This window comes from Hippichthys cyanospilos, chromosome 6 (genome assembly GCF_059441005.1).
Source record: "Hippichthys cyanospilos isolate Australia breed blue-spotted pipefish chromosome 6, RoL_Hcya_1.0, whole genome shotgun sequence".
Taxonomy (NCBI): Eukaryota; Metazoa; Chordata; class Actinopteri; order Syngnathiformes; family Syngnathidae; genus Hippichthys; species Hippichthys cyanospilos.
The window spans coordinates 9,495,001-9,516,445 of NC_142374.1; the positions used below are offsets into that span (position 1 = coordinate 9,495,001).

Here is a 21,445-nt window from a genome sequence, read left to right on the forward strand (position 1 = left end):
CTGAGGTTCATGGGATAGCACCTATAGTATCTAGCTAACAAGGCAATTTCTTTGACTGTAGAATTGGCATAGATGCTATTTGGAACATATTGGCTCCTATGAAAGTGGTGATTGGAGTGAGGTGTTTGGCCAAATGTGAAATATTTGGATATCGTCCGAAACAGAAACAAAGAGGCTATAGTCCAACTTGATCTCCACAGAGACCAAACGGTGCTCTTTCATTGTCTGTGTCAACATTGTGTGGTCTTTGGACCACATTGACTGTAACTCCATCAGTCAGCTGGATTTGTTGCTGACAGTTTTATGGCCTTTTTTTTTTTTTTTTCGATTTCCGCAAGTCATTATACTATCCTGTCAACATCACAGCATTGTCATATTATGAAACATCATAAGGCATGTGTAATTTTTTTTTTTGCTGAATAATGCTTGAAACTGTGATTCTATATCAGTATTGTGTACAGTAGAGGCCTTTGTCCACACATTATACAGGTGCACTTATCTCTTCTCAACAGTCTTGTTTGAACGGACTCAATGAAGCCTTTCATGTCCTACCCCAAACATGCTCTCCTTACACAAATCCCTCATCACATAACGTAGGTCTCCACATTTTAGACCACAAAGAAAATAGCTGTTCTACTATTACAGATGTTGCATGCAACAGGTTAAGATCAATTTGTCGGACTATAAATACAGTATCCTATTCTTGCTTGAAAAAAGTGGTAGAAGGATGACTGATGGACTGATGGGTGCATAAGTGACTAATTTAATATCCTGGCAACAATCTATACTATGATTCCTGACTGAGGTATCCCAGATACTTGATTTTTTTAAACTGCAAAATATGTCAATTTTGACTGGCATGCTCTGTTTCTGCTTTTAGGCTGTACCTTTCTATTTACTGTAAGAACATTCATGCAGTGAGTATTATTTCACTTTCGATGCAATACCATGAAAGAAAGAGACATTTTCAAATGTAGCAATATCTCAAAAACTAGAGCAAATTCAAAGAAATCGTGGTTTATACACACATGCAGAGAAGAAAAAAAATTAAGGGTAGTTTGATGGGGTGGCGGAGTGGGGTGGGGGTTGTATTATACAGTACATGGGTATATGTTGTACACAGGATTTTATAATGCATTACTTGTTTTTTTTCTTTTTCAGAGATCCGGGCACAGTTAGTGGAGCAACAGAAATGTATGGACCATCAGACCGACATGAGGGTCCAGCTACTGCAGGATCTCCAAGATTTCTTCAGAAAGAAGGCAGAGATTGAGATGGAATACTCCAGAAACCTTGAGAAACTGGCTGAACGCTTCATGGCCAAGACTCGCAGCACAAAGGACCACCAACAGTACAAGTGAGTTCCTCTGCTCTTTCTATGTGTACGTGTCTTTGTTCACTTCCACAGTATGTTGTGTCTGGGAATAATGTGGATGTGAGGATTGTGGACCCAATTGCAGGAAAGCTTGGAGGCAGGAACTAAGTGCAGGAGACCATATTCAACTAACAAAAAAGGTGACCAAAAACAGGACACGAGAATAAAAACAGGATACCAACAACTACATAGACAGGTAGGAGGGTAAACAAGACAATGATACCCCCACAAACGTAGAGAAAGCAAAGAACTAAATACAAGACAAACTAATTAGACAAGAAGGAACGCCTGGACAAGATACAATTCGAGCCGGGAGCTGACTGGCAGACATAAGCAAAGTTGGATGACGAGGACAGTTGGGTGCAATCAGACTAACAAGGCACTGACACAAGCGGATCAGATACATGAACAACTAAGAACTCAAACTCAAACCCAAGACATGAAAGGGTCCAAAAACACACTTAACATCTCAAAACATAACATGTTGTCACATAGGCTACTGTGTGTGTTTGTGTGTGCGCGCGCGAGCGCAATCTAATCTGCCCGTCTGCATATCACAGTGCTACTTTGAAACAAAACCTGTATCTGTCATTAGTACTATGCTTGTTTTCCTTTAGAAAGAAAAAACAAGCAGTGTTCATTGTAATATGTATTATACTACATACCAAAAAATACGGTATTTATTCACCCCCTTCTCAAATTCTGTGTTTGACAGTTTTTCTACTTTTAATGATTAGGATCAGGAGTGTCAAATACGTTGTACACATTGTAGTTCTAGTTTCTATCAGAAGGCCGAAATGACTTGGAAATTAAATAAATATAAAGTAAATTCGTCACACATGTATACCTAGTTTTGTAATCAGAGGCTGGTAAAAACTGTTCACAAGATAGATTGGCAACAACAACAAAAAACAGTTGTTAAAGTGTACATAATGTGTTTAGGGAAACCCTCCCTACCTTTCTTTCCCATTCCAATGGATCTCCTAACCTTAGTATGACAGTAAAACAGCCTCTATTTGGGCACAAACTTTATTTTTATTTTTCAACACATAGCAGAGTGCATCAGCTGCTCACTAACTCTCAAGTCTTGCCACAGCACAGAGCTCATGCAGATGCATGGTAGGTGTATTGGACACTCTAAATAGTCCTTAGGTGTGATTGGGTGTTTGAATGGTTGTTTGTCCCTGTGTGCCCTGCATTTGGCTGGCAACTAGCTCAGGGTGTCCCCCGCCTACTGTCTGAAGACAACTGGGAAAGGCACTATCAAGCCAGCGACCCTAGTGAGCATAAGTGGCCGTAGAATATGGTTGGAGAAATGACTCTCGTGAAGGCGCTAACTGGCACAATTGGGCTCCTTTTATTTTTGCATTGTCTATCCCATCTACTCCCTCTTTTGTCCTAGTTTACACTGATTAGGTGTACTGAAGAATGCTAACATTAGCATCTTGTTTGAACTTGTGGAGGCGAACAAAAAGAAAACATACTTTTTCTTATAGCCCGTAAATAGCTTTTTTGCTTGCTGTATGGAGTTTCAATAGCTCGAGCAGCTGCGTGCCCAAGTGTTACCATTTAATGGACTGATTGTACAATACAATCATAACTCTTCTTACAAACACCTTGTATGAAGCTCTATTATTGATATTGCCTGGTTTCTTGTCACAGCAGCATATTTCTTAGACAAATACAATAAGTTTAAATAGCAAGAATAACCCCCCCGTGTACTTGAAAACCAGAATTCTATATATTATATGTATGTCCATATAAACAGCACCGACACAGTAAAGCCTTTGTGTTCACATTCTATGTGCTGTGTCTGTTGGACAGATTTGTCTGTGGTGTGAGAAGTGAGTTTTTACCCAGAATGTAGCCTTGAGTCAGTTTTAATATGGCAAGTCACCATACAGTAGCAGAACAGCAAAATGTTAAAATACCATCACAACGACCAGCTAGATTTCTGGGTAATTAGCCTAGACAAGCAACATTTTGTAGGGAGCCCCTGCTGGGCCTGTTGGTGTAGCTCCAGGTTTGATATAATTTGAAATTATGCCCTACTTTGACTCAAAATAGCATCTTTTTTTTCTTCTTAATTATGATATTAGAGACTCTACACGTCTATACTTTGGTGCCAAATGCTTAATACTTTTTTCAGGTTTTGTGAACAAAACCTGAGTCTGTTTTATTTATATTTTCATTCATCTAAGATAATGTATTCACTGTATGTTTTAAATGGAAATTCAAAACATGAAGAAAAAGAAGCTTTCTGACCCTTCTAACAGGAAATCTCGTTACATTTAAATAACACATTTAGGAATTATTTAATCATATTTTTTAAGCTAATATACTGTAATTCCCCAAATACAGGACACACATTTTTCCACAAAATTAAGGGCAAACGTATGAGTGCATCCCATTAACGGTAACAAGCCTCAACCTCAACTAGCCTTGTCAACTAACCTTGGACAGATGCCCTGTTAATAACGCTTTAATAGAGGTGGTGACACTGAAGAAGGTGAACGATAACGCCAAAACATGTTAGGTAAAACCTCTTTGAATTTTTAAGATTTTAAAGTTTCTATTTTTGAATTTAAAAATATTTAAGTCTCTCACTGTCTGACAAAATGGAAAACAACAGTTGATTGCATTTCAGGTTGTTCAAGCAGAATTGAAGATTGAGCACTCCTGTAAAAAGATTTCACCACTGTTCTTTAATGACTGACATTATCAGCGTGTTTCTAGAGGACTTTGTCATTTTGCCTTTACTCTTGATAAGATCTCATGTTTCAATATCCTGCACAGTGACGTTGCAATCCTTTACTGCTAATAGCCTCAATTCGGATGAGCACATTTTGATGTTGGCATTTACCCAACATGGATGACTAAAACACATTCAAACAGTAACGGCAGCCAACAAGTTGCCACAATGGCGATGCTCACTATTTCCATGCTTCAAGTGGACAGCAGTTTGGTTTAGAATAGCATAAAATATCGTATGGCCTCTCTATCGGTTTGTCTGTCTGACCCAATTCCTGCCGGAGCCAAGAAGGAAATGATGACAGAGTGAGATTTTCCTGGTATTATGTTGAGCGAGCAACTCTGAGTTTTGTCATCACAGGGAATATTAGTCCCATTTGCTCTGTTTATTTTCACTTTAAGGCCTAAAGACCCTCATCTTAAATACAGTATAAACATACTGGGTACTTCAATTGATAGAAGGAAATTAGCTATTTTTTTAATATCTTGTGATTTACTTTGTCCCATTTCTTCTCTGTTGTCACCTGGATATTATATACAGTATCGGTACCTGTAAAAGCATGTATAAATTAGTAAACGCACAGGAACACTCGTGAGCTGCCTTTCCTGCAAAGTGAAAGTCTTGCACTCTACTGATGCATAATGTATTAAGTATTTGACACAATGTGTGATGCTATCCAGTTGTGCATTTTACCATTTAAACTTCATCTTCTTCCCTCATTCAATTCTTCTACTGCTCCAATGCTCTTTCTATCATTTAATTTCTTTCAACATGACATTTATGGGGATGCAGCACCAATTAATCTTTTTGCCTTGGCCTTCTTCAGATGGAATGTACATCCTGATTTTGTTCCTTTTTTTTCCTTTTTGTTTCTCAGTTCTTTAAAGAATACAGTATGCAGAAACAATTGCTTTTTGCCCTTGCAGCAGAAAGTGCAACTGCTAAAGTTTCAAGTCCAGGTCACTGGCCAAGTTCTGTGTTTTTCACCTGTTGTATTGACAAATGTTGCCGGTCTGTGTAAACTGCTCTTGTGACATAAGAACAAGGGCAATTCTGGTTCCTGTGATGTTTAACTTGTCACCCATTCTTAAAAAACCTATCCAAATATGTATTCATACTATTCTTCTTCATTCATAGATTAAGGAAGTGAGCATACAGGTCAGAGCATACACAGGAATGCAACTCACTCTGACCTGTTCAATGTCCCACCATTTACGAGGGAGTAGCAGCACAAGAAATAGTAGAGCTTTTTGTATCAGACTAGTAACCTTTCTATATTCTGTGATATATTATCCATGTCTACAGTACTAAGACAATTGGAACATCGTCTTTAACTTTCTTTCTAGATAATGGTTCTCCCACTGCTTTTGAACATTCACGCCTCAAATAATATTTAAAGTTTGCCTTGCTCAGAGAGCTGCATGAGCAGTGCCCCAGAAATGTCATGGACACAAGTATGTCATGCTTATCAGTGTTGTCCTTGTAATATATGCAGGACTTTTAGACCCAGAAGTGATGGTATCTAGGACATTTAACACCAAGGGAGACTGATGACGCATGGCATTACAGGCCTTGATCTTGTTTTCTTTAATACAACTCATTGTGCAACTCATTCCAGATTACTTGAACTTTCAATATTCTGATTCAAAACTCTCTTTTCCCACAAGAAAAGACCAGAATCTGCTGTCCCCTGTCAACTGTTGGTACCTCCTGCTGAACCAGGTGAGGAGGGAGAGTAAAGACCATGCCACTCTAAGCGACATCTACCTGAACAATGTCATCATGAGATTTATGCAGATTAGCGAGGACTCCACTCGACTACTTAAGAAGGTAAGGTCTATTAAGTCTACTTTTTTGCTAAAGTTTAATGGCACAATAAATAAAATGCAAGCAAATTACACAAAGTTTCACACAAAGCTAATGTGATTTAAAAAAACAAATCCACACTTGTTTTAATTGTATGAGGCAAAATCAAATATTATGATTAAGGACTGAAATATGCCCATTTTGAGAGTTGAGACTTGCTTCGGGTTATGGTCCTGCAACTTTCAGGCAGTCAAAGGCGCTCTCTATTGCAAGATAAGATGTGGTTAGGGTCATGGTTAAATCGAGGCATACAAGTAAAATTTTAAAACTCACATGTTTATATACAGTGTTCTCTCAGTTTTCACTTTCTTTCTCATGCCCAGTGATCTCCTAACTGTAGTGGGAGTGCATGTCGCACACAACACCGTGCATCAGAGTGTTGTGAGCGGCAGCCAACTCTCCCCCTCTCGCCTCTAGTTGTTTTAACTCACCGTCAGAACCATCCAGCTTCACTGCACAATTCCAGTCGCCTATTGAGTTAAATGGTGTTATTACTTGATCTGACAGATTAGATATGTATATCTATTTGAATGATTTTTTTTGGGGGGGAAAAATATTTAAGAATGAATGCACTTAAAGTAGGATCTGCCTAACTCCAGATCACTACAGTAATGTCTTCGCCCCACTGCATTTAGACCATAGATTCATGACCAAAATCGGCCCTTTGCCGCCTTGCCCACCACAAAGATGACAACTCCCTAGTGGATTATGAGTTCCTTTGCTGGTGGAGTCACATGAACTGACCACAGACCCAAATTACAAAGTGGCTTTGCTTTAGAGGCATGTCTTTGTGTCAGCTTAGCTTATGTGACTATTTTGATCTAGTCTGTCTGTCTCTCATTCTGTCTTTATTTCCGGCTCTAGCAAGCCATTACCATAAACTTTTAGGCTCCTTGTTGAGGTACGGTATTTTCATTCATGTACACTGCAGGAAAACAGGAAATGGCTGCTCTCTTTTCCTTTGGTGTTTATCACTAGTGTTTTAATGACACCAGATGTGACAGTCATTTTACAGATTTCTCTGCTGTTGCCGTTCCCATCTCTGCACTTATTGCGTCACACAATACCTTTTGAAATGAACAAACATTGCACATGCAGGACTGGATGGATGTTTAGTGTACAATCTTTTTAATTGATTTTTTTTTCACAGCAATCATGATGGTTTCCTCCAGAACCTTGATAGATAGGGGAGGGGATGGGTTAAGAAACAACCATTTAGAGTTGGGATGCAACTACGGAATTTATTTTTGGCATCTGGAATGCCACCACTGCTGTCACAATGTGTGGTTCATCATCCTCACAAACAAGGACAAGTGTGGCACTCCACAATTTTTTGCCACTTTTGTGGCTGAGGTCTGAGTTTATTCTAGTGATACATGGTCATTTTAGCATTGTTGTAATACCATGGTCTAAGACCTTTCCTCAGTGCTTTAGTATTTGAAGTTTACAGGGAATTCCAGTGACATTGAAGAGAAAAGTTGCAGGGTGGTGGGAGGTCCAGGTTATAGGAGACCTGAGCTGCTGCTCAGCCTCAAATTAAAGTCCCACCAAGCATTTGTTTCTCTAAGAGCTTCAGTAGGCTGGCCCAAACAACTGAATTTTTACCAAGGTTAGGTGGGCACCTTAACAGTCTTTAATGTATACGCTCTTGCTGAAATTCTGCAGCACATCACGGAACACGTGACAAAAAGTGTTTTTAAGGCTAAATTTTCCCAATACTCGTATTCTGGTTAATCCATACACATAGTGTAAAGTTTAAGGGATTACCCGATTTGTTGGATCCTTTTACATAACTTCACCTGATAGGTAACACTTTTTGCATAGTTTGGGGTTTTTATTTGATGTTTTTACATTTTACTGGAAATAAGTGAACATTAATTTGGTTTGTTACTTTGATATCCCAAGTACAAATGATTAAAAGTAATAACTACTATTTTAAGCCTCAACAACAAATCTTTCTGGACGTCTGGGCTTCCTTGCTCAAGCTGCTGCGCCCGCAACCTGACCCCGTATAAAGTGGTAGTTAATAGATGGATGGTTGGATCAAACAAATCTTTACATTTACTCATTTACTAACACTGACAGCGATTGATGACAAAGACCCATTTTTGTTGGGCTGCGAATGAATAAGTTGCCTCATTCACTACCTTGAGCAGCTATATGTCAAAAATCAATTTCAACTAATGTGTGAATTCATATACAGTAGAATAGTCACGATTTTATTTCTAAATTGTATACCTGATATTTTTGTAAGCCACTGTAATAGTATGGTATTTGAACATTATTGTTGCACTAAAATATAGGAAAAATTCCCAAAATGTACTTGATGTCCTGATTGAAATTTACTGCAAAGAAAAGTGAATACCTAAATTAAAAGACTGTAAATATTTGACTCATTCAATCCAAAAGACATACTTTATACACCTTTTGCAGAGCCCAGCCATTCAGTCCCATGTACTTATTTATCTTATTTTTTTATTTATTTATTTTTTTTAATATTAGGGTAATGTCTGAAAATATCTGGCATTGAAATAGTTAATTGGGCCACTTCATATTAATAGCTGCGGGATATTTGCAAAGAAATGTCACATAATTGGAAAATTAAACACATTTAAATACCTTTTGAAACATTTCTTTTTTAGACTAATTCTGTACAGGGCTGGTTACACAATAGCCTCCTGGAAAAGTTATTGATAGCTATCATTATCATTTTCCTCCTCCTTGCTAAAACCGATCAAAGCCCTCTTCAACAGTTCCAGAATGTCATACACACGTTCTCATTCTATTTCTTTGTCAGTAGTGTCAGTTACATCACAAGACAAATACAGTGGGCCCCCGGGTTACGAACTTAATCCGTTCAGCGGCCACGCTCGTATCTCGAATTGCTCGTATAGCGGGCAATCCAAACCCATGTTAATTCGTGAATGCGTGCAACGCGCGCAGGAGCCTCAGGGAAAACTTCACGTTGTATACATATAATGACATTAAGTGACATAAACTAGTGAATACTTGCATTAATTAATTAATACAAAGGAAAATGACTTTTACCTTTGGAAAGACGTGACTTGAGCTGAGTTAAGCAGAAGTTAACACGGTAAAGAAGATATGCTATTGGTCTTACAGTGTCACAGTAACTTTTTCAGTCAGGGTTTTCTCTACTTCCTTCCATCCCAAACAGCTGTGCCATCAAGCTAGATAAAGGCGTTCGGCCAATAGCATATCGGCACTTCTGTGATTGACGTGTGACGCCGGCCAATAGCATCTCCGTGAGTGAGACCGGGTGACCTTAATCGACCAATAGCATATTGGCGTCTCCTTGACTGACTGATACTTATTGGCACGTTTTTTTTAAACGGTTGGAATGTATTGACATCTTATTGATTTAAACACATTTATACTTGTGACGATTCTTTGTCCTGCAATCGGCACACTTAATTTCAAGTCAGCTGTTTTTCACAACGTGAATTGAGCTGGGTGGTGGCGGAAGGGAGGAATTGCGTGTGTTGTGTTAACAAGGCACCACACACATAGGTTGTTCGAGCATCAGTTTACTGTTCGGTTCAGCTCAAAGTATTGCAACAATGGCGCTGCCCCAAAGCATGTCGGGAGGTAGCTCGACTAACATGACTTGTAATTGTGTCAAGCAATTACTAGATGGTACTATAATCCCACCCGTAACAGAGAGCTGACCGACGCTCGGATCTAGCACGGCGACTCAGATATGCTATTGCTCTTACAGTGTTACAGTAACTTTTTCAGTCAGGGTGCAAATCACGGAGATACTAAAACATCATCCTCTTATTTCTTCCTTTACCGCTGCTAGTAATTTTAGAAGCTATGTCTAACAGATAAAGTTTGCAAAGTCTTCAAAACATTTCGTTTTTCACTCATTTTGTCTCCTTCCTTCCATCCTGTCCTATCAAGCTAGATAAAGGCGTTCGGCCAATAGCATATCGGCATTTCTGTGATTGACGTGTAACGCCGGCCAATAGCATCTCCGTGAGTGAGACCGGGTGACCTTAATCGACCAATAGCATATTGGCGTCTCCTTGACTGACTGATAATTATTCGCACTTTTTTTTTTAAACGGTTGGAATGTATTGACAATTAATTTAAAAAAAAAACACACATTTAAACCAATGACAATTCTTTGTCCTGCAATCGGCACATTTAATTTCATGTCAGCTGTTTTTCCCTTTAGCTGTACAAACACTACACTTAAATGGTAATTATATTTACACACCGTGAGTGAGACAGTCAGTGTGACGTTGTAAGACCAATAGCGTTCACGTTAACGCCACTATTCTCTATTAATTATTTTAGATGACGCAACTGTTGAATTTATTGACGCAGTTAAGCGAGAACATTTCTACATATTCACTGACTGGGAGGTCGGAATGCTCGTATGGCGAGAGGTTTGTTCGTAAGCGGAGGACTAAAATCTCCCTGATCTTCGCTCGTAAGGCGAATTGTTCGTAAATCAGGGTGCTCGTAAGCCGGGGGCCGACTGTATATCGATGAGCTTGAGCAGTCCTATTCAACACCTAGAAGTGATGCCTTCTGAAATCTGATGGTAATAGTGGCTTTGTTGATGTTGCTCCATGCTGTTAGGATTGATTGGCAAACTTATTATTTATATTAACTATTCTTTGCTGTTGTGTTACTCTTACTCTTCATCTCACTTTACATGGAACCAGGTTTGGTTAAAAAATATAAGCATATCAGCCTCCCACTAAAGTATACCAATGACTTCTCTATGAAAGCAGACTGAAACCTTTGATGGTTCACAAGACATGTTCAGTAATTTCAATGATCAGATGTGAGAAAACTATCGGTAAATCTATTGGTGAAGTCAAGGGCCACCAGTAAAAATTCATAAATAAACAACATTGAACTAAAGCCATAGGGTTCAAATCATCATTAAAGCTACAGTGTTTAAATCATGGAAACAATGCAGGCTTGAGAGTATGGTAAATACAGTTAACTGTATACAGTATATGTATGTAACCAAAGATACAGTTGTCCCAATTCAAACAATTTACATAAAATATGGAACCTATTGCAGTGTGGCTTTCTTTTTAGGCCTTACCTCTCTTGCACACAATCCTTGCGGCCCACGTGATATGAGAAGGCCTTTTTTGTATACAGTATTGTGCTCTGGAACATTTCCAAGGCTTCTCAGTGGAATTGACTTGATGATTGTTAGAGCTGACAGTCAAATATCCCGTCCACTCAAATGATGGCTGTACATGGATTTTTCCTTTAGTCAATATTTTTATGGTCTTTATGTCATGTAAAAAAAGTTTAAAGTATTAGTTTCAAAATACAAAAGTACGCATGAACCATAAAAGCTTCCCAACCCACAATCCATATTGACCTTGGGTGAGGCATAGGGCAGAGATGCTGTTCCTTCTATCCCTGTTTCCATAACCATTTGAGGTTCAAGGCGATTGGGTGGTTGGCCCAATGCCTCCAAGGCCTGGTCCTCGCAGACCCAAGTAATGAGAGACATAAGGTGGTTCCACCTGGATGGTTCCAGCACCTGGTATTACCATACAATTGTCCATTTACAGTAAGTACTAACCAGGCCGAACCCTGCTAAGCTTCCGAGATCAGAGCGCTCTCAGGGTAGCATGGCCGTAAGCTCCTTCAAGTCATGATTACATGCTGTATTATGAATAGCTCCCTTAACCACGCTTGATATACAAATGTTTGTGGTTGTCTTTTACAGATTTGTCCTAAATTTATCAAGGTTTAGAGGCTTCTCAGATTAGGAATAAGAAATTGCTTGTCCAAGTCTTGGTTAGGAAGGTGTTGCAGACTACTTTACCATCTTGATTCTCTATTTTCACACACGTTCCTTGCAGCCAGCACAGTAGTGTCAATCTGAGTCAGATCAGCAGGCATGCAGTGTTGAGGAATGTTTAAAGTCCAAGAGTATCAACCTTATGTATCCAAGGTCTTTTTCAACTGTCCAGTTTGGCTGAGGCGAGCTGAGCGGCATGGCGTTAGATTTTAATCATCTTAAAAGTGCTGTTTCACATTATTTCTCTGGAGTGGAGCCAAAGTAGGCCAAAACCTCCTTTCAAGCAGGCATCATACAGTGCGATAAACCAGTTGTTGTTCTTCATTCACTGTATGTTTTCCTTCCAACATTTCCTGTTTGTTCACCTTCTACAAAACAAGAATTTACCACAAATTAAGAAAAAGGCTTTAATTTGAATTGTGTGTGAAGTCTTCATGTGTGTTTATCTGTATTTTTAAGCGGTATTTCTTTCATTTATTTTTCAATTTCACAGTTACATTTACTCTGGAATAGATAGTATCACATGCCCGTTCCGCTTAAATTGTTGGGGTTTGTCAGATCATGAAGCAACGTCTGGAAAACATAGGCCCATTGGGCTGGCGAAAGCTCTAATCAGGCCAAGACTGTAATCATATGTTGTATTGATGCATGCAGTCAGATAGAGGGAAAAGATGTGAATCATAATCCTAAATATTGTATATACTGTTATTATAGTATAAATGCTGTGAAGTAAATTAATGAATAATAAAGGTCGCTCATTTCTCTTCCTATACAGTATATTCCTATATATGTATATATGCACAATTGTGTATCTGCAGTTTTGGAAAGATTGTTAGCTATAATAACATAGTGTTGAGTAAGCAATTTTCTCTGTTGTTCTCTTTATTTTTCCTTCTATTATTTTTCCAGAGTAAGGAAATAGCATTCCAGCTTCAGGAAGACTTAATGAAGGTCCTTAATGAGCTATACACGGTAAGTAATTATGATTTCCCCTTTTTAAGCTAATGTACTTTCATCACATTGTCTTACGCTGCCTCTGTAAGAATAATTGTCTATATTGTTTTGCCTTAAAAATGCGACTATTAATGTTTACATTCTTAAGACAGACGATAAAAAAATCAATTAAAAGATTGCTAAATTTAATCCCAACACTTACAAACTATAATTCATAACTTGTGATAATTTAACATCTTTTTTTCAGAATTATAGGTACCTGAATTTAGCACAATTTCAGGAAAGCATTTATTGTTACTAAAAAAGATGACAACTGAAACAATGCGTGCTAACCACAACAGTGTGGTATGCTGGTCAATATACAGTGTGTCACTCCTTAACACTCATGGATTTGACCTGGTTTAGCCCATGTTGATGTACATGAGCACACAGAGCACTGAGTCATGCACATTCGAGTGAGCTATTGCGTCAGACATCCAGAGCCCCTATGTCTGCCCCCACCAGTGAAATAACAGGTCTGGTCTGTCTCTAAATATGTCAATCTAAAAGAAGCAGCAAAGTAAACACAGCAGCGCCAGATTTTAGACCAGTAAATGAGGAGCACATTGCCCAAGGTCAGTCAACCGTCCCTAAATTAGTGTGAGCTGAGCCAAACCTCACCAAAGGCTTCCACATCAGGCTCTGCGCTCTTCTCTCTGTACAGAAATAACTCACTCATATTGAGAGAAAAATGTCTCGATTACAAGATGGGCTCCTCTTAATGTATGCTAAAGCTGAGGGTTTGTGCAACTTTAGTGCTTACACAGGATCTGGAGCAGGAATTTTCTGAAGTTTGTAACATCTCCTTACACTATATTTTGAATGACACCAATGTGATACACTTTAAGTCAACCTCACTGCCTGTACTGTAGATAAGATTTTATAGTCTTCATTGTTATCTCTATGTAGCAGACAAACTGTAAATAATAATTACTCTATGCGGTGCACAAGCTAATGAGTGTGAATGGTAGGCTGGTCTCAAGCCCAGGTAAATGCAAAGTGTCAAGAATTCTCTCTGTCTTAAAAAAAATTGCCAAATAAATTATCAGCATTTGTCCAAAGAATTTCAAGAAGAAAATGTATGAATTATTCTGCATTAAGCACTCTTGTTTCCAGTTTTCTGCTTCTTTGCAATGTGTCTTGGTCTGTCTCGCAAAGTATGACACATAGCCATGTGTAGTATGTTACTGTATGTACAGGATTTTTATCCTGTCCAATCCAATCCACTTTATTTATAAAGCACAATTTGAACAAACACCAGGTTTCCAAAGTGCTGTACAGGAAAAATAAAACACTAAAAATAAGTAACACAATAAAACAGTAAAATCAAGGAAAATAAATTAAAATAAATAAAATAAGATCAAATAAAATCAATGTCAACACTCTGCACAAGGTAGGTTTTAAGAAGAGTTTTAAAAACAGATAAAGAGGAGGCCTGTCTAACATTCAGCGGCAGTTCATTACACAGTTTTGGAGCTGCAACGGCGAATGCTCAATCGCCTCTGAGCTTAAGTCTAGCTTTAGGCAGTCTCATGAGCAGCTGGTCATGATAACGTTGCTAGAACAACAAATATGTTGGTAGCCCAAAACTTGTGTAGTACCGAGCTTACATATGAATTGTTAAGCAGTGTTTAAAAATGTTTGAGTTGCCCTTTTAAAACATGTTGTATATGTATTCACACATTTTATCAATAGCACTCTCATTAGTACTACGCTCATAATTTTCTGTATTGATGAGTAAAACAAATTTAAACTTGTTTCGTTTTCAATTATTATTTCACTTCATTTTACTTATTGGAAGCCTTGTTGTAGTACCGTGCCATATACTAGCAGGTTAGGGTATCGTGACACTGTTTGTTGATCTGGAATGTATCCGCCATTACAATGTGATGTGGGTCTGCTCTAGAATACTTTATTCATGCATTTTGGTTTTACTTTTATTAAATCTGTAAATAACGATCTACAGACTCCACTGAGTGAGTGTGAGTAATATGCATACTAACAGTTCCCGAGTCTGATGATTCAAGCCATGTTTTTTTAAACAACAGTTCATTCGTAACATGCTCTATTTATCCTTGTGCACTGAAAGTGTCTAATATCTTTGCTGTTCTTCCAAAACAGATGGTAGCACTGCTGTGTACACATTTTGCTATACAATATTGCAAACAACAAAGTGGTTGTTGGGTTTAACCTTTTTGAACCAAATACCACTTTATGTCATCATTTTGTGTACAGTACAGTACTTTGTAGAAAGGGTCAGTCATCCAGTAAATACAGTGTTGTAATTTATTAGACGGTTGAGACCTGATTGAGACATAGATTTTGTGCAATATTAACATGTACTGTATAATAATGTATAATAATAATAATCTGTAATAAGCAAGCATTAACAGTTCTTCTTTGCAGGTGATGAAGACCTACCACATGTATCACGCAGAGAGCATTAGTGCGGAGAGCAAACTAAAGGAGGCAGAGAAGCAAGAGGAGAAGCAGATTTGTAGGGGAGACCCAGTTTTTAGCATCCGCATGGAGGACAAATACCAGAAGCGGAACTCTGTTAAGAAGATTGAGAAGATGAAGGAGAAGGTAAAGTATTACAACATTGAGTCTTATTTCTCAACCAGAGCCTATTTGTGGAAGTTCTGCTTAACTTGTGGTCCATTTTCAGACAAATGATCAAATGTCTGTTGGAAAAGATTTTTTTTTAGTCTTCCTGGAATTCTGTAGTAGTATTGAAATATAGATGATATTGAAATGTCTACATCAGAGCAAATTGGTCATTGGCTGGTGAGTAACAGCCTCCCTCTGTCAACTTGAGGAAGTGTTGGCTGGAGACAAACTTTTTAGGAAAGTTCTGATATGCTTTTCTTGTGTGTTTGTTTTTCGTATTTTTGACTCACAACTGCTTATACAAAGGTAATGTTTGCAAGATGTGTAGTGGCATAAAAAGGCAATTCTTGACGCATTGCGTTGTAGAATATGCCTCATAAGCTCAGACGTTTTCCTAAGCTTTGAACTTAAATTCCAATTCTCTCATTAGCGTCAAGCCAAGTACTCGGAGAACAAGATGAAGTCGATCAAAGCACGAAATGAATACCTGCTTACACTGGAAGCCACCAACTCCTCTCTTTTCAAGTACTACATTCATGACCTGTCGGACCTAATTGATGTAAGTATGAAGGTGCTGGTTTTCTGGATTGTTTTACACACCATTACAAAAAAGTTACAAACATAATTATTAAACCAGTGATGCAAGTAATGTGGGTTATTGGATATTTGTTCTATAAGGCTACACGTTTCACTTTCTCTGTGGTTCATCATTTTTTCATTCCTGACTTGCTGGCAGAATGCTTCTGAGTAACTTTAAGACGTCCTACAGATAAACATTTTTGATCATTGTTGTGCAGTATTGCTCAACTCCTTCGTGCTATATCTATTAGTAAAATTGCTGCTAAAGGGATTATAGTGGCGATGGATTAATAAAGCAGTTGAGAGTTGGGGTTCCAGAAGGAAATCAAGGGGATGACTGAAGTGTAATCTCTATTCCACAGCATGCTGCATGGTGAAATTACCCTTCACTTTGCCTTGCTCACAAGCTTTCAGAGCTCTCTAGGACTTGTGTTTGAGAATTTATGTGCAAAGCTGCCTAAGTTTCATTTGCAGACTCACCACATTTATTTATTAATGGGGAGACTATTTGGCACACAATCTTTGACTATATTTATAACTATTGCATTGTTTCGAAAATGTTATATCCTGCCCAGTTACGTCCATTTTATCTTTACGTCTAGTGCTGTGATCTGGGATATCATGCTAGTTTGAATCGAGCCTTGCGGACTTACCTGTCAGCCGAATACAACCTGGAAACATCTCGCCATGAGGGTCTTGACATAGTTGAAAATGCAGTAGACAGTCTGGACCCAAGAAGTGACAGGCAAAGGTTTATGGAGATGTTCCCTACTGCCTTCTGTCCGCCTGCAAAATTTGAGTTTCAGTCTCATATGGGAGATGAGGTGAGTACAATTAAAATCAACGTAAAGAAGCAATACAGTAATTGTAAGATTTAAGATTATAACTAAGATAGACGGATCTTTATTTTAAAAATTGCTTAAGAATGATGATCCAAGGCACCCGTGTCTACAACGATAAGGAAGTATTTCCTGATCCGGTATGAGTAATTTTCAAAGTCTTAGATGTGGTATTGCTTCTCCATTGCAGAATTTAGCCTGGAAGGAGTTGCCGTTTCTTCAATATTTTAAATCTGGAGTCACTAAGCTTTTTGAAACAGAGAACGTCTACTTGTGTACTGATTAATGTGAAGCACAACTTGTTTAATATACGTACCAAAATAATTGCTTTTAAGTATTTGTTATTAAAAATAGTGATATTCGTTAATGTGAAGACACTGATATAATAGCTCACTTATTATGGAAATCCAGAAGTTGAAAACATAAATACTGATATGCAACACTTTATCTACCGCTCTCTGCAAGTGCTGACATTTTCAAACAAATTAAAAAGTGAGATTCTCATTTTCACTTGTACACCATTCCTAGGAAATCAAAGGGCTTCGGGCTACTCATGTGGTCTTAGACGGGTACCTTGCCCCCCTCCCAACAAATCCCCAAAAGTTTTCATGCATGTATTTATACCGTACGTATTTGAGACAAAGATTACTGTAATACACATAATTACTTAAATTTTAAATTATTAAACCTTAGACAGTAACTGCTCTGATATCCCTTCCCGTTTCCATCCCTTGGCTCCAGTCGGTGAACACAGAGGGACGGAGTTGCCCTAGGAGTAACGTCCCTCAGACGTCGAACTAGATTGGAGCCTGTAGCTGACCAAACATAATAACAAGCAGAGTTTACGCTTGAAATTCCAATTTATTACAAAAGGTTCAGCTTCCCAAAGCTTTCATCCTGACCGCACCTCTTCAACTGCGCTTGTGTGTGATCTTCACACGGAGAATGTTTCAAGTAGTAACCTAAGAAAAAAAAAAAAAAAAGGATTACAACTCCAGCACTCATTGGTTGATGGTCGCGACGGGAGATAATCACATGTCATGTAGGAACGCCCATGAGCTGATTGACGGATTACCTGGCCAGTTAGTTGAGGTTAGTACAGAAGTGGTTTCCGTGTGAAGATCACACGCGAGTACGGCTGAAGGGGAGCAGTGAAGATGAAAGCTTTGGGAAGCTGTTACCTCTTGTAATAAATTGGAATTTCGAGTGTAAAGTGTGCTTGTTATCATATTTTATTCAGATATAGGCTCCACTCTAGTTTGACGTCTGAGGACCATTACTCCGAGGGCAACTCCTGCCCTCCATGCTCTCTGACTACAGCCAAGGGATGGAAATGGGAAGGGACAGCAGTACAGTTACTGTATCGGGTTGAATCACTTAAGATATAAGTAAATATGTGTACTGCAGTAGGTCAACATCCAAGGAGTGCCCCTGGCATGTGCATTTACAGATTATGCTTCTGTTTGACATGCAGGGAGCCTTCACAGCATGTCCGCAAAATAGCTTTTATTTTGTTAAATAGGAAAAAAAAAAAAAACGCAAAGCACTGAGAGCATGAAAGATGAAGCGCAAAGTAGTGAGGGAACACTGTATTTATTAAATTTTTATTATTCGTTTAGGTGCATCAAATCTCAGTGCAGCCACCTGTGAATGGAGAGCTTATACTAAGGTTCCAGCAGCTACAGTCTCGCTTGTCTACTCTGAAGATTGAAAATGAAGAGGTAAAATTGCATGGATTTTAAGTTTTTACTTGTATTATTTTGGGAATTCCTTCAGTACTGTTACATGCAGATGTAAAGGCTTGATGGATTACAATTACATCCAACAGGCTGCTCTCTCATGTCTGACCCTGCGTCTTCCTTTTTTCTCACGTTCTTTCTCCATTCCACATTGAGCCCTATACATAATATTTCACAAGGACTAAGGGTTAGGGTATTTGTATGTATCTAAGATGATGTTGTGGATAGGACTACTGATGACTCATCATACTTGACATATGTCATCAAATCACAAATATGAGATTCTGGATCAAAAGAAAAATGAGTTAATCTATTCATTAAGTATTCAATGTACCATACTTATTTACTGCCTTAGTTCTACAGAGAGCTATGATGACAAGCTTCATGTCCTTGTAAAGTTTAAGTAGGTCCGAATAGAAGGACACTGCTGTCTTCTGTTATTATTACCAGATGGCCTCGCTACCCTGGCACAGTGCGCCAGAGACATCCTTGAAAAATGAGCATTAAAAGCTTTTAGATGACATCCAAGCATGAACTGTCAAACGTAGCAAGCCTGTCGTCATCCGGCCGGAAAAAGCTTCAGGGCAGTGCTTGACAGACATACAGCTGTTTCCTTTGCTCTTTGACTGCTGTGAAAAGGTAAAAGAATTGCTGAATTTACTTTGCATTAGTAGTGGATATACATTTTGAAAAGAAGATTATGGCTCATATTGCTAAGCGATGTGTGAGGTCTGATATACCGGTATGTCTCCATAATTCAGAAGTGGTTCCCGTGAACAGTGTTTAATCATAGTGCGAAAACTATTACTTCTGTTGTAAAAAACCTGTCTTTTTAAATCTCTTGAGTCTTGGATAAGGAAAACAGAAATCATTATCGTTATAAAAAAAATCCCTAAATAAAGACGAAGGGGGGGACAGACTCTCCATGGAAGTACGCTGCTAGATGAAACCTGCAAAGTTACAAAGACACCAGCATAAAACTTTCAAACTCAAAATACTCACTGTTACTACTGGGATCGAAGAAGGCACAAGAACATGGAGCAAGGAAACTCAGACTACAGCAGTAAAGTCAACAAAGAATTATCGAACAAAGCTTTAGCTCAGAGCTGTGCTTAAATAGTTCCCTGATGAAAATTGTGGACAGGTGTGCAGTCGGAGACTCCGCCTCCAATGCAACAAACTGGAATCTCTGCAATAAAAAGGAAAAAATATATGACCACAAGAGAGAGACCAAGGGCACACACGCAACACAACTGAGCTACTGTACGTTAACAAAATGCACACGTTAGCTGTTGTGGTTGGCATATATATATATATATATATATATATATATATATATATATATATATATATATATATATATATATATATATATATATATATATAAAAAAATTTTTTAACAGTGTCTAAAATATGTCTGTCTGATATGCCAATATTTTACCATTTACTTCTTCAAATGGAAAAGCTAAGTATTGCTGTGAAGTGGAAAGTCCTCCTTCAAAGCTGCTTCTACTGAATATTTTGGTATTCAGATTTAAAAAAAAAAAAAAAAAAAAACTAATATAACTTAAAATGTATCAGGAATATCTTAAGACGTTCATGCGTCACACCCAATAAATATGCTTTTTCACTAATGGGCATCGGGCAGAGATAGTTGATGTCGCTTCTATTTCTGTTTCCGTAACCATTTGGGGTTTAAGGTGATTGGGTGGTTGGCCCAATGCGGGCCCAATAGAGGCTAAAAGGAGCTGCTACTACTTCACTAATAGGCCTCTACAGCACTGCAAAATCCAAAACATTACCCTAACAGTAGAGGTTGCTGTTATTTGCCCAAGATAATCCGATCTTTTCAAAATTTCAAATTTATAGGAGTCTAATCCTGAAGACATCTACCAACCAATGTTCTCTTTTGACTAGGTCCAAGCAGTGATGGTTGTGCTACTTAAAAGTCTGAACCTGATGCTACAACGTTGTTGCTTTTTTTTTTAATTCATGAAGTACCATGAAAGAGGTTGGCACACTGTGCTTCAAATCCAGTCATAATATTCACCATCTCATCTATACACAGGTGAAAAAAACGTCGGAAGCCACTCTCACCACCATTCAGGACATGGTGACCATAGAAGATTATGATGTCTCAGAGTGCTTCCACCACAGCAGATCTACTGAGTCTGTCAGGTCCACTGTGTCAGAGACATACCTCAGCAAGCCAAGCATTGCGAAAAGGAGGGCCAACCAGCAGGAGACTGAGCAGTTCTATTTTATGGTGAGTCTCATGATGACATAAAGTAAGCAGTAAAAAAATGGTGAAATAATTAAAGACGCTCTTATAGACAAAGATGCACATAGGTAGTGCACAAGTGTTCTGAAAGTATTTATGGATTATATTATTATTGTGTGCTGATGTGTTTTTACATGAACTTTAAACACAATATAATCAGTTTCATCAGAATTTTTAGCTGGAGGACCACAATTGGCATTTGCAGTATTCATTTTTTGTTATTGTTGTTGTTTTTCAATTGACTGGTCAAAGAAATCACTGAATAGGCGACAGTATCTTTGAGTCGTTAACACTGATGACAGTCAATGTTTGCTTGCACTACTGTCACATGCACATCCAAACAAAACAAAAATAGTGCATACTTGACATTTTATATTTACTCCATAAAGCCTGCAGAGACTACAGACAGGCTGAATGTGACCAGTGGGTCCTTTGCCCAGGTGTGCTGGACGTTTTTCCATGAGCTTTGTAGGTCAGGAAAAAAAATAATCACTGAAAAATAACCTCTGGCGCTCATTAGAGAACTACACCAAAATTCTTATGTGCTCAAATGATGATAAATCACTGTTGATTAAATTACTAAGATTTGAATTTTGGTATTGCTT

At 38.3% G+C, this 21,445-nt stretch overlaps 1 protein-coding gene across 4 annotated transcripts in view; it reads left to right on the top strand.

Annotated features, from left to right (window-relative positions):
* Nucleotides 1-21,445, top strand: part of srgap1a (SLIT-ROBO Rho GTPase activating protein 1a) — a 55,909-nt gene that overhangs the window by 14,611 nt on the left and 19,853 nt on the right. For 3 of the 4 annotated variants that reach the window (XM_088418037.1, XM_088418038.1, XM_088418039.1), the window contains exons 2-9: nucleotides 1,162-1,357; nucleotides 5,795-5,957; nucleotides 12,709-12,771; nucleotides 15,199-15,378; nucleotides 15,833-15,961; nucleotides 16,584-16,805; nucleotides 18,440-18,541; nucleotides 20,628-20,825. In XM_088418037.1, the coding sequence (XP_088274163.1) occupies nucleotides 1,162-1,357; nucleotides 5,795-5,957; nucleotides 12,709-12,771; nucleotides 15,199-15,378; nucleotides 15,833-15,961; nucleotides 16,584-16,805; nucleotides 18,440-18,541; nucleotides 20,628-20,825 (1,253 nt within the window). Of the gene's footprint in view, nucleotides 1-1,161; nucleotides 1,358-5,794; nucleotides 5,958-12,708; nucleotides 12,772-15,198; nucleotides 15,379-15,832; nucleotides 15,962-16,583; nucleotides 16,806-18,439; nucleotides 18,542-20,627; nucleotides 20,826-21,445 lie in introns of those variants that run through there. The other variant, XM_088418040.1, reaches the window with a different exon arrangement.